Source organism: Podarcis melisellensis, assembly GCF_964234715.1.
Source record: "Podarcis melisellensis genome assembly, chromosome: 1".
Classification (NCBI taxonomy): Eukaryota; Metazoa; Chordata; class Lepidosauria; order Squamata; family Lacertidae; genus Podarcis; species Podarcis melisellensis.
The window spans coordinates 14,933,710-14,949,091 of record NC_138528.1 but is presented as its reverse complement, the minus strand read 5'-3'; the positions used below and the strand labels follow the sequence as shown (position 1 = coordinate 14,949,091).

The 15,382-nt window shown below is 44.3% G+C and overlaps 1 protein-coding gene across 4 annotated transcripts in view; it reads left to right on the top strand.

The window, feature by feature from the left end:
* Nucleotides 1-15,382, top strand: part of TRAF3 (TNF receptor associated factor 3) — an 83,307-nt gene that overhangs the window by 64,084 nt on the left and 3,841 nt on the right. For all 4 annotated transcript variants that reach the window (XM_081912109.1, XM_081912108.1, XM_081912107.1 and 1 more), the window contains 4 exons: nucleotides 122-196; nucleotides 6,353-6,445; nucleotides 11,787-11,927; nucleotides 12,301-12,475. In XM_081912109.1, coding sequence (XP_081768235.1) covers nucleotides 122-196; nucleotides 6,353-6,445; nucleotides 11,787-11,927; nucleotides 12,301-12,475 — 484 coding nt within the window. The remainder of the gene's footprint in view (nucleotides 1-121; nucleotides 197-6,352; nucleotides 6,446-11,786; nucleotides 11,928-12,300; nucleotides 12,476-15,382) is intronic.

Sequence of the window (15,382 nt, the reverse complement as noted above, 5' to 3'; positions counted from 1 at the left end):
GCCACACAATGCACAAACCTGCATTGTGTGCCCAATATACTTATGAACCGTATTGTGCATACATTTTTTTCCGTTCAAAAAAGAAAGAAAGAAAAAAACTCACATTTTTTTCCCGTTACAGTTGAATGCACATTTGTCAGAATGTATTAATGCCCCAAGCACCTGTAGTTTTAAGCGTTATGGCTGCATTTTTCAGGTCAGTATATAATGATTTATATACTTGATTGAAAGTCTACAATAAGAAAACTTAATACTTATTGATAGCTCTCTCGACTGGGCTTGACGTCTCTCGTTATCCGCTAAGAGAAAGGCACCCAGTGGCTTGAGTGATTTTGAAGTTATGTATTGGGTGATGATCAGTTTACCTGCCATAGAAATTTAAATGTGTAAACGTGTTTCTAGGAACCACAGTGTGTCAGGGTTCCAGTACTCTGTTGTACATAATAGATAATAGATACATTGCATTTGGAATTCGAAAGGCACAGTTTGCCCCTCAAGAAAGCAGACTGCAATTACTTAAGTTGTTTCCACAAAACTTACTACTTTTCTGCAATGAAACTTTTGGCCCTTAATACTGCTTGTGCCCAATAAAATCTACAGAAGGCTTAACCTGCTATAAGCTGCTGTCCTGCAACTTCTGCCTTTGTGCGTTTAAACAGGGTATATGTGGAGGTTTAGTGAGTGTCCTTTAAGGAGTTAAAAATGTGTCAGCCTAGGCCGGGGTACCCAGTGTGGCCAGTGGCCCCCAAACATCTGCTGGACTCTGGGCTGGGGGAAGGATGAGCCTGGTTCTTCATACCTACAACGAGTAGGTTCATTGTCCAACCCTTGGCATGCGCAAAAGAAGCCATCAAGAATGAGTGTGGAAGACGGTGAACTTCAAAATGAGACTTTTTGCCAGGTAGATCAATTCTTCCTTTCCTGCCATGCCTCTTGTCTTAGCTCTCCAGTGAAACCCATCGACGGTTGGACATTAGTGGGAAGTGCTCAGTCTAATATAAATTGCCCGTTTCTTGTTCCTTTGGAGGAAATGTGTCGGGACAAGGATATAAAGAGACATTCTGCAGACCTGCAGTTTATTGCTTTTTTAGTTTGAAATTTTAAACCCTCTTTAGCCCAAATGTGAGCCCCAAAAACTCACAGGTATCCCAAAATTAGTGAGATTTGCAGGTGGTTTTTGGGTGGTGAGTAGCTGTGTCCTAATCCCATATAGAGCTACCGTTCTCAATATTCTTTTAAACTGGGTTATATATCTGTAGTAGGGACGCGGGTGGCACTGTGGGTTAAACCACAGAGCCTAGGACTTGCCGATCAGAAGGTCGGCGGTTCAAATCCCCACGACGGGGTGAGCTCCCGTTGCTCGGTCCCTGCTGCTGCCAACCTAGCAGTTCAAAAGCACGTCAAAGTGCAAGTAGATAAATAGGTACCGCTCCAGCAGGAAGGTAAACGGTGTTTCCGTGCGCTGCTCTGCTTCGCCAGAAGCGGCTTAGTCATGCTGGCCACATGACCCGGAAGCTGTATACCGGCTCCCTCGGCCAATAAAGCGAGGTGAGCGCCGCAACCCCAGAGTCAGTCACAACTGGACCTAATGGTCAGGGGTCCCTTTACCTTTTCCTTTATATATCTGTAGCACAGACAGGCCATAAGAGCAGTGAGGAGCAACAGGGCTGGGACCGTAATCTTATCTTTACTTACCTGGGAGCAAGCTCCATTGAATTTAATACGACTTACTCCTGAGTAGGCTTGATTAGGATTACACTGTGAAGAAACCTCCAAGGGGTTCTTAACACCTGGGAAACAAAGCATTCAACAGTTTGCACACAAACACAATTGCTCTCAATGGTAGAAATAGTTTGTCTTGTTGGCACTGCTTTCTGTTCCCTTATCACCAATCACTATTTTTATGTTCCGTGTTTCTGTGCGTATGTAGATATATATTTTACTGGAATACAGTACCTATTATACAGAACATGTACATTGGAAATCGCAGAAATATTAAACTTGCATCTTAATTTACGCACGTTTAAAAGGTTAATTTACACAAACCTTTTTTGCACGGTGTCTCATCCCCTAAAGGGACTGAAACAAGCAGATGTACATACTCCGCATATTACTTGTTTTCTGTGTAATTGTATGTAGTAGTTATTCATACTGATGTGTGTGTTTGTAAGGATCACATATTTTCTGATCACCTAAAAGCGTTAAGCAGAGCATTTTGGAAACTGTCTAGAATGGGAAATTTCACTCTGTTGAAGCAGTGCTGCCATTTTTAGGGTTGATGAATTAAATTTTAATCTTTCAATCTGCTCCCCACCCCCACCCCACAAACATCTTGTTCTCTTTTTACTCAGTGGACTGGCTTGGGCGTCATGCTAAATCATAGCTAAGCATTATGAGAACAAGCTTCAGTGAATCCGGAGTGTCTGTGTCTGTTTTCTATTTTACTATAGTTTAGTGTGTCATCAGAACCTTGACAACCTGCAGTTAATCTTAACTGTGGTTAGTGGAAACATACCAACTTCAAACCATAGTTTATTGTTTTAACTATGGTTTAATCATAGTTAAAATTAAACCAAAGTTTAGAGTTGAAAAAACACTAAACTACAACACACATTTTTCTTTTTTTAAAAAAAAAGTGGCCTAGATAGGTTTTTCTTTTTAAAGCTGCTGTTAATATAGAACAGAAGTGGTAGCTTCCAGACTCCTTGCAGCTGCATTAGAGGAGGAAAGGGGAAGGGCAGGACTCACTGAAGCTTGTCCTTGTAACACTAAACCATGGTTTAGCATTATATCCAAATGCAGCCAATGAGCATTTCCATATATAAAAGCATCAAATCCTGTTGGTTTACTTTCCCTAGTTTCCTGGGTAGACAATCCACCAAGTTCTGCTCCTGTGGAATTAACCCTTTAGGCCAATGAGTGAAGACGTTCAGGGGCTTCAGAACAGGTTGTGAGCAATGGTTTGCAGCAGCAGAACTAGCCCTGTGTCCCGTTGGCCACAGGAGAGAGCAGAAGGCATATTGCTTTTCACAGTTTTTCCACCATTCTCCCTCTCTCTGCCTCACACTTCCTTCTTTTCCCTGGGAACGTGATAACCATAGAGTAGAAAAGGCAAGTAAAATAAAATAGAGCACGTAGATTCGAAAGGTAATTTTGGCTAATTTGTTGCTTAAAAATTGGGCATTGTGCTAAACTGCTGCTTGGGAAGGCAGGTTGCAAATAGCCACTTGCTGGGGAGTAAATAAAAATTGCCCCCTGGCAAGCTTGCATTGTTGTGCCCCCCCAGACACAGTGAAGCCAGACTGTGTGGACATCTGTGATTCGCTTCCAACCTTAAAGGTTTGAAGAGAGAACAGACCAAAGGCCTATCAGTTCAGCATCCTGTTTTTCATGGTGGCTAGCTAGACACATCTGGGAAGTAGGACATGAAGGGAGCAGCCTTTTCCCTAGGGCTGCCATACAGAAACATGCTGTTTCTGATCCAGGAAGTATCACACAGCCTTTGACAGCCTCATCTTCTGTGTACTTGTCTAATCCCCCTTGTAAAAGCAGCTTCGTAAGCATCTTGCAGCAGCAAATCCCAAGGATGCTATGCAAGAAGAAACTGTTTTGACCTGGATCTCCTGCCAATCACCCGCACTGGATGACCTTGGAAGCACTCTCTCCAGACCACACCAATGCTTAACGGTGGAAGAGAGAGCCCAGCAACCCAGGGTCTGTGCCCCTTAGAGAATGGCCCCCATAGCTCCAGGGTTCTGAGTCTACATGGAAGATTTAGGTTTTACAAGTGCTTCTTTAGCCGTGGGTCCTCAGATGTCACTGTACCACAATTCCCATTATCTCCAGTCAACTTAGCCCAACGTTCAGGGATGGTGTGAATTGTAGGTCCCTTCCAGGCTCGCTGTTTTGCAGGAGGAGTTCAGTTGAATTTGCATGCTGCCAAATTTAGGTGTGCATTGTTAAATGGGTTAAAGCAATCTTGCACAGCAAAAAAAAATGTGATAAGTGGGAAGGGATGGGGAAACATGCTATAGGTCAGGGGTGTCCAACCAGTAGATCATGATCTACCGGTAGATCCCTGGCTGATCCTGGTAGATCGTGTACAAGTTTCATGGAAAAAGCTAAAAAAACTCTGTGCAATCCTCCCCCCCAAAAACTCAACAACTCTGGGCAATCCACCCACCTCACACATGCTCTTCCTCCCTACAATAACAGTGGGTAGACCACTGCCAGTTTTTTTTATACTGGGAGTAGATCACAGTCTCTTGGGAGTTGGACGTGCTTGCTTTAGCTATTGTGGGACGAGTGTTTTCTCCTGCTCTGGAGGGTAGGACTCCAACCAACGGCTTCAAGTTACAGTGGTACCTCGCAAGACGAAATTAATTCGTTCTGCGAGTTTTTTCGTCTTGCGAATTTTTCGTCTTGCGAAGCACAGATTCCCTGGGTATTAACGGTTTTAAGAAAAAGGAAACAAACTTGCAAGAGGTTTTTGTGTTGCGAAGCAAGCCCATAGGGAAATTCGTCTTGTGAAGCAACTCAAAAAACGAAAAACTCTTTCGTCTTGCGAGTTTTCCGTCTTACGAGGCATTCGTCTTGCAAGGTACCACTGTACAAGAAATTGGATTCTAACTAAACATCAGGAAAAACCTGACAGTAAGAGCTGTTCCGCAGTGGAACGGTCTCTCTCTGGAGGTTGTGGGCTCTCCTTCCTTGTAGGTTTTTAAGCAGAGGTTGGATGGCTGTCTGTCAGGCATGCTTTCTTTAGTTGAGCCCCAGGGGGCTGGACTAGGTGACTCTTGGGGTCCCTCCCAACTCTACGATTCTACGAGAAAAATCAATTGGTGGGTAGTTGTACAACCTCCGTGCAAATCTAATTGGGCTGGAGGCTTCCTAATTGGCAGGTGCCGTAACAGCCACTGGGCAAGCTGGTTGAATGCTTAATTAGCAGATTGTGTGGAGGCACCTCTACCTCTGGGGACCCTTGGTGGAAGAACTCTTGCTTATATGGCCAACAATTAAGGGCAGGTTAGTAGAGGAAGCAGTTGAGTGATTCAGGTCTCACCTTAACAAAACACTGTAGAAAAATAGGGTTCCTGCACCTTTGTTCATCTCCTCAACATACTGTTTAAATGAAATAAATAGGGATATTTTTTCCCACGGGCAAGGTTTGGTGGATTGAGCCTTTACCTTTTGAAGGCTGGTGTGTGTGTGTGTGTGTTGGTGGTTACACAAATGGTTCTGAAATGCATTTTAAACAAAAACCTCTTTTTGCATGGTAGTTTTAAAGCCACACAGGAAGGGGGTTTTTTTTGGGGGGGGGGCTCCAGCATCCATGAATGGAAGGTGAATTCAGGCTGTGTTTGCACATCATGCTAAGCCACAGATTACCGTGAAGCGCATGAGCTGCAGCAAGGCTTGGGCTCATGCGCTCCCCATGCCTCTTATGCAGCCAGGAGGAGTTCAGAAGCTTTTACTTCTGCAGTTACTTAACCACAGTTGGCCATGGCAGGCAAACTGCAAATACCATTAACCGTGGCCAAGAGACTGATACTGATGAATTGGAAGAATGGAGATACAATTCCCCTTAATCAATGATTGACAACGTGAGATTGGCAACATATGGACAGGCAGCTTATAGACGCAGACTTTCTTTGGATAGATACAGTGACATTTGGAATGCGTTTGCACAGAATATATTAGGTTATTGACAGTTATATGTGTATTAGGATAAGGATATTCTCATCTGTATATTAATGTGGTAGTGTAACAGTATTTGTCTTTTTTCATTCTCACTTTTTTCCTTACCCTGTTTTTTTTTTTAATAAAAGAAATTCTCTTCATAAAATATTAATTAAAAAAACACACCCTATGGTTAGGTTAAAGTAGCTGCCCCTCATGGCCGTGGTACTCTCCGGACGTTGATGGACTACAAAACCCATCAGCCCTGGCAGTATGACCAATGGGCAAGGATGATGGGAGTTGTAGTCCAGGAGCATCCAGAGGGCATCAGGTTGGGGAAGGCTGCCTTACAACAATCTAGCTTCAACACCTGGGCCATGAAACTCCTCCTCCCAGCTGCACAGGTGGAGGAAAAGGAAGACTGGAGCACACAAGCTCAAGGCTCCCTGTGGCACTTCGTTTGCTTGTGCACCTTGCACCAGCCTATGGTTTAGCAGGATGTGCAAATGCGGTCTCTGTGTTGTGTGTCTTTATTATTATTAAAGGAGGTTTGTTGCAATAATATGCCTGAGCAATGTATCATGGGTCAAACCTATGGTGGGTGGGTTGGTGCTACACTGAATGCAGGGTTGGCTAAGAAATGAAGTTGGCTAAATCATGTTCTTTGTCACAGGGAACAAACCAGCAAGTTAAAGCACATGAAGCCACCTCAGCAGTGCAGCATGTAGACTTATTGAAAGAGTGGAGTAATTGTCTAGAAAATAAGGTACATCTCCTCCTCGCCTTATCTGCATTGCTTTTTATGTTTTATGCGTCTAGCAGGGATAGCATTGTGGGAGTTTGGAACGGCCGCTGAAATACTTCTCTGTTTCCAAAAGCAATGAATTGTGTAGCTGCAGGATTTTTGGTTTTATGGTTTGAAAAACAAGAAGTCTTCTAAAGAGGTTTTCATTAACTGGTAGAATGTGCATAATATAGATAGGTAAACTTGTCTTTCACTCCCAACTGGTTAATTATAATTTCCCCCCCACTGGGCTGCCTTACAAAGACAGGCAAGTAAGAAAAACCTACGCTATTAAAACCTGCATTGCTGCTTGATATTAAGGATGTTTTTAATGTGGGCCTTTCTAACAGCTCAGCATAGAGCGAGAGGCCATGACTCAGTACTTGACCCCTCATACTTTACAGGCACAAGGTGTCAACTTCCATTCTCTGGCATCTCAGTTTTAAAGGGTCTTGCTTGGGTAGACTTGGCAGGCGTAGCCAATGTGGTGCCTTCAAGATGTTATTGAACTACGACTCCTATCATCCCTAGCCAGCATGCTCAATCTTCAAGGATGATGGGAGTTGTAGTCTCACAACATCTGGAGAGTGCCACGAAGGGCTACACTTGAATCAGTGCACCCGTGTCTCTCTTTCGTTGTACAAAAGGTCCCCCCCCCCTTCTTGGCATAAGAGCCCCTTCTTCTTCTTCTTCTTCTTCTTCTTCTTCTTCTTCTTCTTCTTCTTCTTCTTCTTCTTCTTCTTCTTCTTCTTCTTCTATACCACCCTTCATCTGTAGATCTTTGGGCGATTCACAGCATAAAAAGACAAGATAAAAGCACAAAATACATAATAAGAACAAGAATAAGAACAAAACAGGGGATGCGGGTGGCGCTGTGGGTTAAATCACAGAGCCTAGGACTTGCCGATCAGAAGATCGGCGGTTCAAATCCCCGCAACAGGGTGAGCTCCCGTTCCTCAGTCCCTGCTCCTGCCAACCTAGCAGTTCGAAAGCACGTCAAAGTGCAAGTATATAAATAGGTACCACTTCGGCGGAAAGGTAAACGGCGTTTCCGTGTGCTGCTCTGGTTCGCCAGAAGCGGCTTAGTCATGCCGGCCACATGGCCCGGAAGCTGTATGCCGGCTCCCTCGACCAATAAAGCGAGATGAGCACCGCAACCCCAGAGTCGGTCATGACTGGACCTAATGGTCAGGGGTCCCTTTACCTTTATAAGAACAAAACAAACCAATAGCCCCCTCCCCCACTAGATAGTTTAATATACGTGTCTCTCTGTGTGTTGGTGTTTGTTAATTTGGTTAAACAATAAAATGGAGAATTCCCTGGATGCCTAGATCTAGGTTTGAAATAGCCATGGGTGTTGCTCTAAGTTGATTCATTTTTCTACTTAGGGACTGATATGTAGTTATAGTTCACATTTATTGCTGCCACCTCCAAAGCCCCTGTAATGGCTTTAGGGGGTTGCTTGTGCGTAAGGTACCGCCTCTCTGGGCTAGGTTGCCTGGTTAAACCGTTTCTCACTGGACAGCCATCCACTCCGTGGCTGTTCAGTCGCTGGCAGAATCCGTCAGTGGGCGTTTCTTGAACCTCTTCCAGCAAAGAAGCTCTTTGACGCCAAGTCGCCGCCTACTTTCCCTGCGCGGAAGTCTTCTGCGCAGGGTGGGTGTGGGCAGCGGAGGCCCTGTGCTCTCCTCGCTGGTCTCCTGCGAAGAGTCCTGGAGCCTCCTCTCTGCTTACCCCATCGGCCCCCCTCTATCCCTGGTGTAGCGCTGATTATCTTCCCCAGCCGGAGACCTGCCTCTTTCCCTGCTTGGCCCCTCTCCAGCATCACTGCCAGTTCCCTGACAGCCCCCAAGAGCAAAAGGAAAAAACAACAACAACCTGATTGGCCTGTTCCCTTTTTGCATGTTACTGTGTTCATGGTGCAAACAAAGCTCTGGAGTGGAGTTGGGTGGGGAAATGGACTCCTGACCTAATTCAATGCAAACTGATCAGGTATTCAGAAAACGGAAGTCCCATATGTGGTTTAAAATGTGAGAGGTTTGGTTGGCAGGACTAACCAAAGTTAAAATTTAAAACTTATTTTTTTCTTCCAAATCAGCATAAAGTAAGTTGAACAATTATAAATCCTTAGCAATCAAAGGAGAAAACGCACACTTACTGGAATAAAATTACGTACGATTGTTCTGTAGGGTTGTTTCATGTCTCGTTTGTTTATTTGTGAGATTTCTAGCCTGCCTACATAAAAGGCAGGTTTGACAGATTAAAAAAACAAAAAAACAGCCATCCTCAGCAGTCCCCTTATCAAAGAATCTTTTTTTCTTTTTGCTCTTATTTTTGCTCTACTGAGCTGTAATCTGTGCAGCAGACTTCAGAAGCCATCTCCTTTCCCTGGGGAACCATGGGAACTGTAGTTCTGTGAGCATGGCTAAAGATCTTTTAAATAGGTCTCAATGTCCTTGTTGTTGTTTAGTTGTTTAGTCATGTCCGACTCTTCGTGACCCATGGACCAGAGCACGCCAGGCACTCCTGTCTTCCACTGCCTCCCACAGTTTGGTCAGACTCATGCTGGTAGCTTTGAGAACACTGTCCACCCATCTCATCCTCTGTCGTTCCCTTCTCCTTGTGCCCTCCATTTTTCCAGCATCAGGGTCTTTTCCAGGGAGTCTTCTCTTCTCATGAGGTGGCCAAAGTATTGCAGTCTCAGCTTCAGGATCTGTCCTTCCAGTGAGCACTCAATGCTGATTTCCTTCAGAATGGAGAGGTTTGATCTTCTTGCAGACTCTCCAGAGTCTCCTCCAGCACCATAATTCAAAAGCATCAACTCTTCGGCGATCAGCCTTCTTTATGGTCCAGCTCTCCTTACTAAACTACAATTCCCATGATTTTTCGGAGGAAGCCACAATTGTTAAACTGATACCAAACTGCCATCTTACATAGCTATACCCTGAGTAGCATAGTAAACACAACCATTTTCACACAAAAAGGCTCTCTCAAAAGACCCAGCAGTACCTCTGAGTAGTATCTATAATCTGCAGATGCAGTTATACAGTTGGTACTTCAGATTGGCACTGATTTTACCATTTTGTTTGGTTGAAGTTGTCTTCGCACAGCTGGAGAAGAGTTGCCAGAAAATTTTCACTTAGAAAATTTTCCAAAGTAGGATGGCAACCCCTCCCCAGTTTTACAAGACGGAAACTTCTTTCAAAAAGGATCTCGCAACTAGCGATCCAAATTCAAATTTTGAACCCCTCGCCCCCTCTCTAATAAAACCTATTAGCTGATGAAATAGATTTTATTCTTTTAGCCCGAGGCAATAGTGATAAGCATTTTATCAAATCTGGTACAAGCTGAGAAGTTTGCTCATTTGTGGTTGGGTTTCTAAAAATAGCCTTCTGAAATAATCAGGGAATTTAGTGCACTAATGTATTAGACAGCTTGTCCAGTGCGAAATAGCTGGAATATAACTGGCAAATGCCACAAGATTTTTGGGTTTGGGTTTTTGTTTTGTTTTGGTGCAGAAGAGGAACCTGAAAAATGATGTTTTTCTTCAGATGTTTACCAAGAAAACCCCCTTGTCAGCCCTTTGAGCAGGCCTCAGCAAACTTTTTCAGTAGGGGGCCGGTCCTCTGTCCCTCAGACCTTGTGGGGGGGCCAGACTATTGGGGGGGGGAATGAACGAATTCTTATGCCCCACAAATAACCCAGAGGTGCATTTTAAATAAAAGTACACATTCTACTTATGTAAAAACATGCTGATTCCCGGACGGTCCGTGGGCCGGATTTAGAAGGCGATTGGGCCGGATCTGGCCCCTGGGCCTTAGTTTGCCTACCCATGCCTTTGAGGATGGCAACGGTCTGTTCCCTTCTCAGATGTCAAAAGAAAACCAGCATGTATTATGCCCTCATCTCTCCCACTACTTTTAACAAATCTGGCTCTAGTTTTTATTTTGTTTTTTTTAACCCCTAGGCTTGGGTATATGTTTTGGCATGGTGAGTGCGCTTAACTGCGATGTCTCAGAGGAATCTGGGCTGAATGCTCAAATCATTCATAGATCCAGGAACCAACAGGAAAGCCAAGAGCAGATTGAGGACTGAAATCCGAGGGTTGACAAACTATGCCATTTCAGTGGGCCGACTAATCTGCCTGTTAAATTCCCCACCCCTTTAGTATTTCTGCATCTTAAAAGCACCTGCTTCCTGCTCATACACAATTTCATTTTGGGGGCAGGGAGAAAGAAGCAAATTTTTTTTTGTTTTGGCAAGGAAGTGTGGCTTTATTGCAAAATGAAGGGCAACCAGTTTTATAAAGAGTTTGACCCCTCTTGTGGTAGAAAACCGGGTGCTTTCATCCTTATCAATACTGGCACAGGTGTGCTTTTACTGTTATTGATAAGGCAGCATTGTGTCGGAAACATTTGAGAAACCTTCCCTACTTTTTTAAGATGGGTCACAAGTGGTGGTCCTAGGCAGTCTGTGGTGGTATTTCAGGTACATAAATACCCTCTCTAGCTGTTTCCTTTTTTGGCTGTTTTGCTGATGAATGCTGAATGGCAATCTTCACGTTTTGCCAGGACGAGAGGGCAGGGTTCCAGGTGTGAGTTGGTTGAAGGGAAGAAAAGCACTGATGAATAGAGCAAAGATCCTCACAGTGACTGAAAAATGATAGTCAGCTCTTCTTTGTGGTTCCAGCACAGTCCAGTAGGTGCGCTAAGTATTTTCCAACAACAAAGCACAAGCTGGTTTCTTTTAGATGATATCATCAGTGCACACCCCTGTTCTTTCATATTGCTCCCTAAGTATCTTTCATTCATGGAAATCCTTACAGGCTGGTTTTGACTTGTGTCCTTTACTGAAGAACTATTCAAATACGATTCTTAAAGCAGCCACAGCCTATTTCTTTTTAGACACCAAGTGGGGTGAAGCAATTTTAATCATCCTCTTCTTTTCTGTTTTTCTTTTCGGTCATCGTTTTCTTCTGTAAGTCTTTCTACTGGCCTGTCTATTGTAAAGGACTTGGGTGCCCACTATGGATTGCCCTCAAATAATGCAGTTTCCTTATCTCCAGAAATCAAAGCCTTGGGAACGACCAACTAAATAAGTGAAACTTGCTTAGAAGTTAAGAGCTATGACCAGTGTTGTACTCCTCCTTTTAATCCAGGAGGAAGAAGAAGAAATCTGCTTTCAGGAAGGGCTAGAAAATACACGAAACACAGTGAAGATATATTTTATTTGGAACGCTCCTCCTTGTTTTTGAGAGATGGCTGTTTCTTTTTGCGTACGTCTGGTGGGAGTAATTGTAGATTATTCTTCCCCCCCCTCCCAGGTGGCCATGCTCCAGAATGAAAGTTTGGAAAAGAACAAGAGTATACAAACTTTACATAATCAGATTTGTAGCTTTGAAATAGAAATTGAGAGACAGAAGGAAATGCTGCGGAGTAATGAGTCCAAAATACATCACTTACAGGTAAGTTATTGATTTCTTCCCGTGCTTGAGCAGAGCATGGTGAGCATTTTTCTCCTCTTTGCCTTCCTGTTTGCAGAGCAAAGTATGACAATTCAGGCCGTAGTCCTATATACACTTTCCTAGGAATAAAGTCCAGTTGAACACGTCTGTTGCCATTTACTTTGCTGCTACGAAGGCTTATTGGGGTGGGTTGTACTAGCGTTCAATACAATCTGTGCACGTTTATTTACTTTAAATGCTTGCATCGTAGCAGTTCCCGCATCCTCCTTCAGTAATAGGGAGTCTTCCTGTATTCCCTCATCTGTTGTTTCCCTTGGAGGTTTCCTTTTAAATATTTATTTTTTTTAAAAAAAGATTTATTCTTTTCTCAAAGCGAGTGATAGACAGCCAAGCTGAGAAGCTGAAAGAACTGGACAAAGAGATCCGTCCCTTCCGACAGAACTGGGAGGAGGCAGACAGCATGAAGAGCAGCGTCGAGTCTCTCCAGAACAGAGTGACTGAGCTGGAAAGTGTCGATAAGAATGCCGGGCAAGGAAATAGGAATGCAGGTAAAAAATAATTAAAAAATAAATAAATCTGAGCACAAAGCCAGCAAGGAACTTGCCTGGCAGATCCTGTCAAAATAACTAATAAGGTGCATTCTGAAATGGAACTCCTGCTGGGGATGTTTCCCCTCTGAAGACAAGCAATAACTGCAAAACTTGTAGTTTCTTGAGAGCTGTCTGCTTAATAGCCATCTCAGAAGTTCATCCCCATTGTGTCTGTGCTACAGCAGCAATTGAGGACCTTAGCCTATGCGATTTCCTTGCCAAACCATGTGGCTGTCAGAGAAAACCAGGCTATGCAGTTTTGAGAGCCAGTGTGGTGTAGTGGTTAAGAGCACTGGACTTGTAATCTGGTGAACCGGGTTCGATTCCCCGCTCCTCCACATGCAGCTGCTGGGTGACGTTGGGCTAGTCACACTTCTCTGAAGTCTCTCAGCCCCACTCACCTCACAGAGTGTTTGTTCTGGGGGAGGAAGGGAAAGGAGAATGTAAGCCGCTTTGAGACTCCTTAGGGTAGTGATAAAGCGGGATATCAAATCCAAACTCCTCCTCCTCCTCCTCTTCTTCTTCTTCTTCTTCTTCTTCTTCTTCTTGTTGTGTGGCCCAACCCCGAACATTATGAGTCCTCTTTATACCTTGCCTTTGACACCTGAAATTTTGTGTTTCCAGGGCCCACATTATTCCTGTGGTTGTAACCCGCTTTAACTCTCTTTAATCTTGAATTTTAAGTTGTTGTGACCTGCCGGTGAAGGGTGGGTGATAAATTTGATGGAAATAACAACTTTTAGATGCTCCTCATAACAGGCATTAGTACCTCCCAAACAAGTTGCTGGTATGCTTTTTCAGCCGCTGTGATGGAAAAAGCATAATCAGTATTCAAAAGCATAATCGGTTTTCAAAAATGTCATCGCTCTCCCCCCCCCCCCAATCCTTTATAGTCTCCCCATTTATAATCTGTGGCTGCTTTTACTGTAGGGCTTACAGTCTTTTATGTGTAGTTCAGAGGGATGTTTTATTTGAGCATCACCATGATAAAATAAAGGAGACCGTTGCCTTATTCTGTGAACAAAGTAATAAAAACCACAAATATGACGCAGGCCTTTCTTAGCGGTTTATCCGATACGGTTTGGTTCAAACGCGAATCAGCAAGGAAAAAAAAAAACTTTTATGAAGAATAAGCCATCTGTTAATGCACCTTGCTTGGACTGTTGTGTAAATATGCAGTCCATTCATTGCTGAACAGTAGTATATAGATCTATAACTCAGTGCTCAGGTTAGGGTGTTGTGCCTGATGGCGACTGGTGGAATTTCACCAGCACACCGGGCACTTTCCCCCTTGCCACCTGAAAGGGGGGGCACAATGGGACACAGCCATTTAGACCTCTGTTGCTAGAGACCATGAATTTTGGAGTCCCATAGAGCAGGTCTCTTATTCAGTTGAGATCACAGAGAATATATACAGGCATTAAGCATATAACTTCTCCTCCTCTGAGCTGATTGCTAGAGTACCTCTGGTATGCCTTTGAACCACAGTTGTTGTATGTTGCGAGCAAGGAAGTGCTTTTGTGGTCCTCTGCTGCTTGTGGGCTTCCCATGGGCATCTTACGTTGTTAAAATACCAACAAGTCTACTAGCTGTCTACCAGCTCCACCTGGTACGCAGGCTAAGACCCTACCTGCACTCAGACTGTCTCGCCAGAGTGGTACATGCTCTGGTTATCTCTCGCTTGGACTACTGCAATGCGCTCTATGTGGGGCTACCTTTAAAGGTGACTCCGAAACTGCAATTAATCCAGAATGCGGCAGCTAGACTGGTGATTGGGAGTGGCCGCCGGGACCACATAACACCGGTCCTGAGAGATCTGCATTGGCTCCCAGTACGTTTCCAAACACAATTCAAAGTGTTGGTGCTGACCTTTAAAGCCCTAAATGGCCTCGGACCAGTATACCTGAAGGAGCATCTCCACCCCCATCGTTTAGCCTGGACACTGAGATCCAGCGCCGAGGGCCTTCTGACGGTTCCTTCATTGCGAGAAGTGAGGTTACAGGGAACCAGACAGAGGGCCTTCTTGGTAGTGGCGCCCGCCCTGTGGAACGCCCTCCCACCAGATGTGAAGGAAATAAGCAGCTATCCTATCTTTAAAAGACATCTGAAGGCAGCCCTGTTTAGGGAAGTTTTTAATATTTAATGCTGTATTGTTTTTAACACTCGACTGGGAGCTGCCCAGAGTGGCTGGGGAAACTCAGCCAGATGGGCGGGGTATAAATAATAAATTATTATATTATTATTAACAAGTACTAGTAGTGGCAAGTGGGGTGGGATGTTGCTTACCTGGCTTCCTAATGCCCAGGTTGCTGCTAGTAACCAAGATGGGCAAGGCAGTGGAGAGGTAGGGGCAGGTGCAGCAGGGAAGGGGATCAGCCGTTCCTGCTGCTGTGTCCACACTTTGCTGACCTCTCCGCTGCCTCGCCCCTCCTTCCTTGGTTCCCAGCAGCCACCACTGGGTTAGGAAGCCAGGTAAGACATCCCACCACACCCAGTTCTGCCTGCTGTGGTTGCTATTGTGCACCCACCTTTCTTCAACGGTTAGTCAAAATTGCAAGGTTTTTATTCCTTTTTTGCAACTTTCACAGAGCAAAATGTCACAGTGAAAGCGCTGTGGACTAAGCATTAATTAGAAACTGGCAGTGAGGTGTGCCTTGTCTTAAGGCTGTGTTTTGGGTCATGTTGTCAAAGTATTGCTTTCTTTCCTTGCATTTTTGTTGCTGATAACATTTCATATCGAGCTCTTTACATCTTTTTTGCACTTGGGATACATCTGTCCGCACGAGCAGTAAAACACACACACACACAGTGGTACCTTGGGTTAAGTATTTAATTCGTTCCAGAGGTCTGTTCTTAACCTGAAAC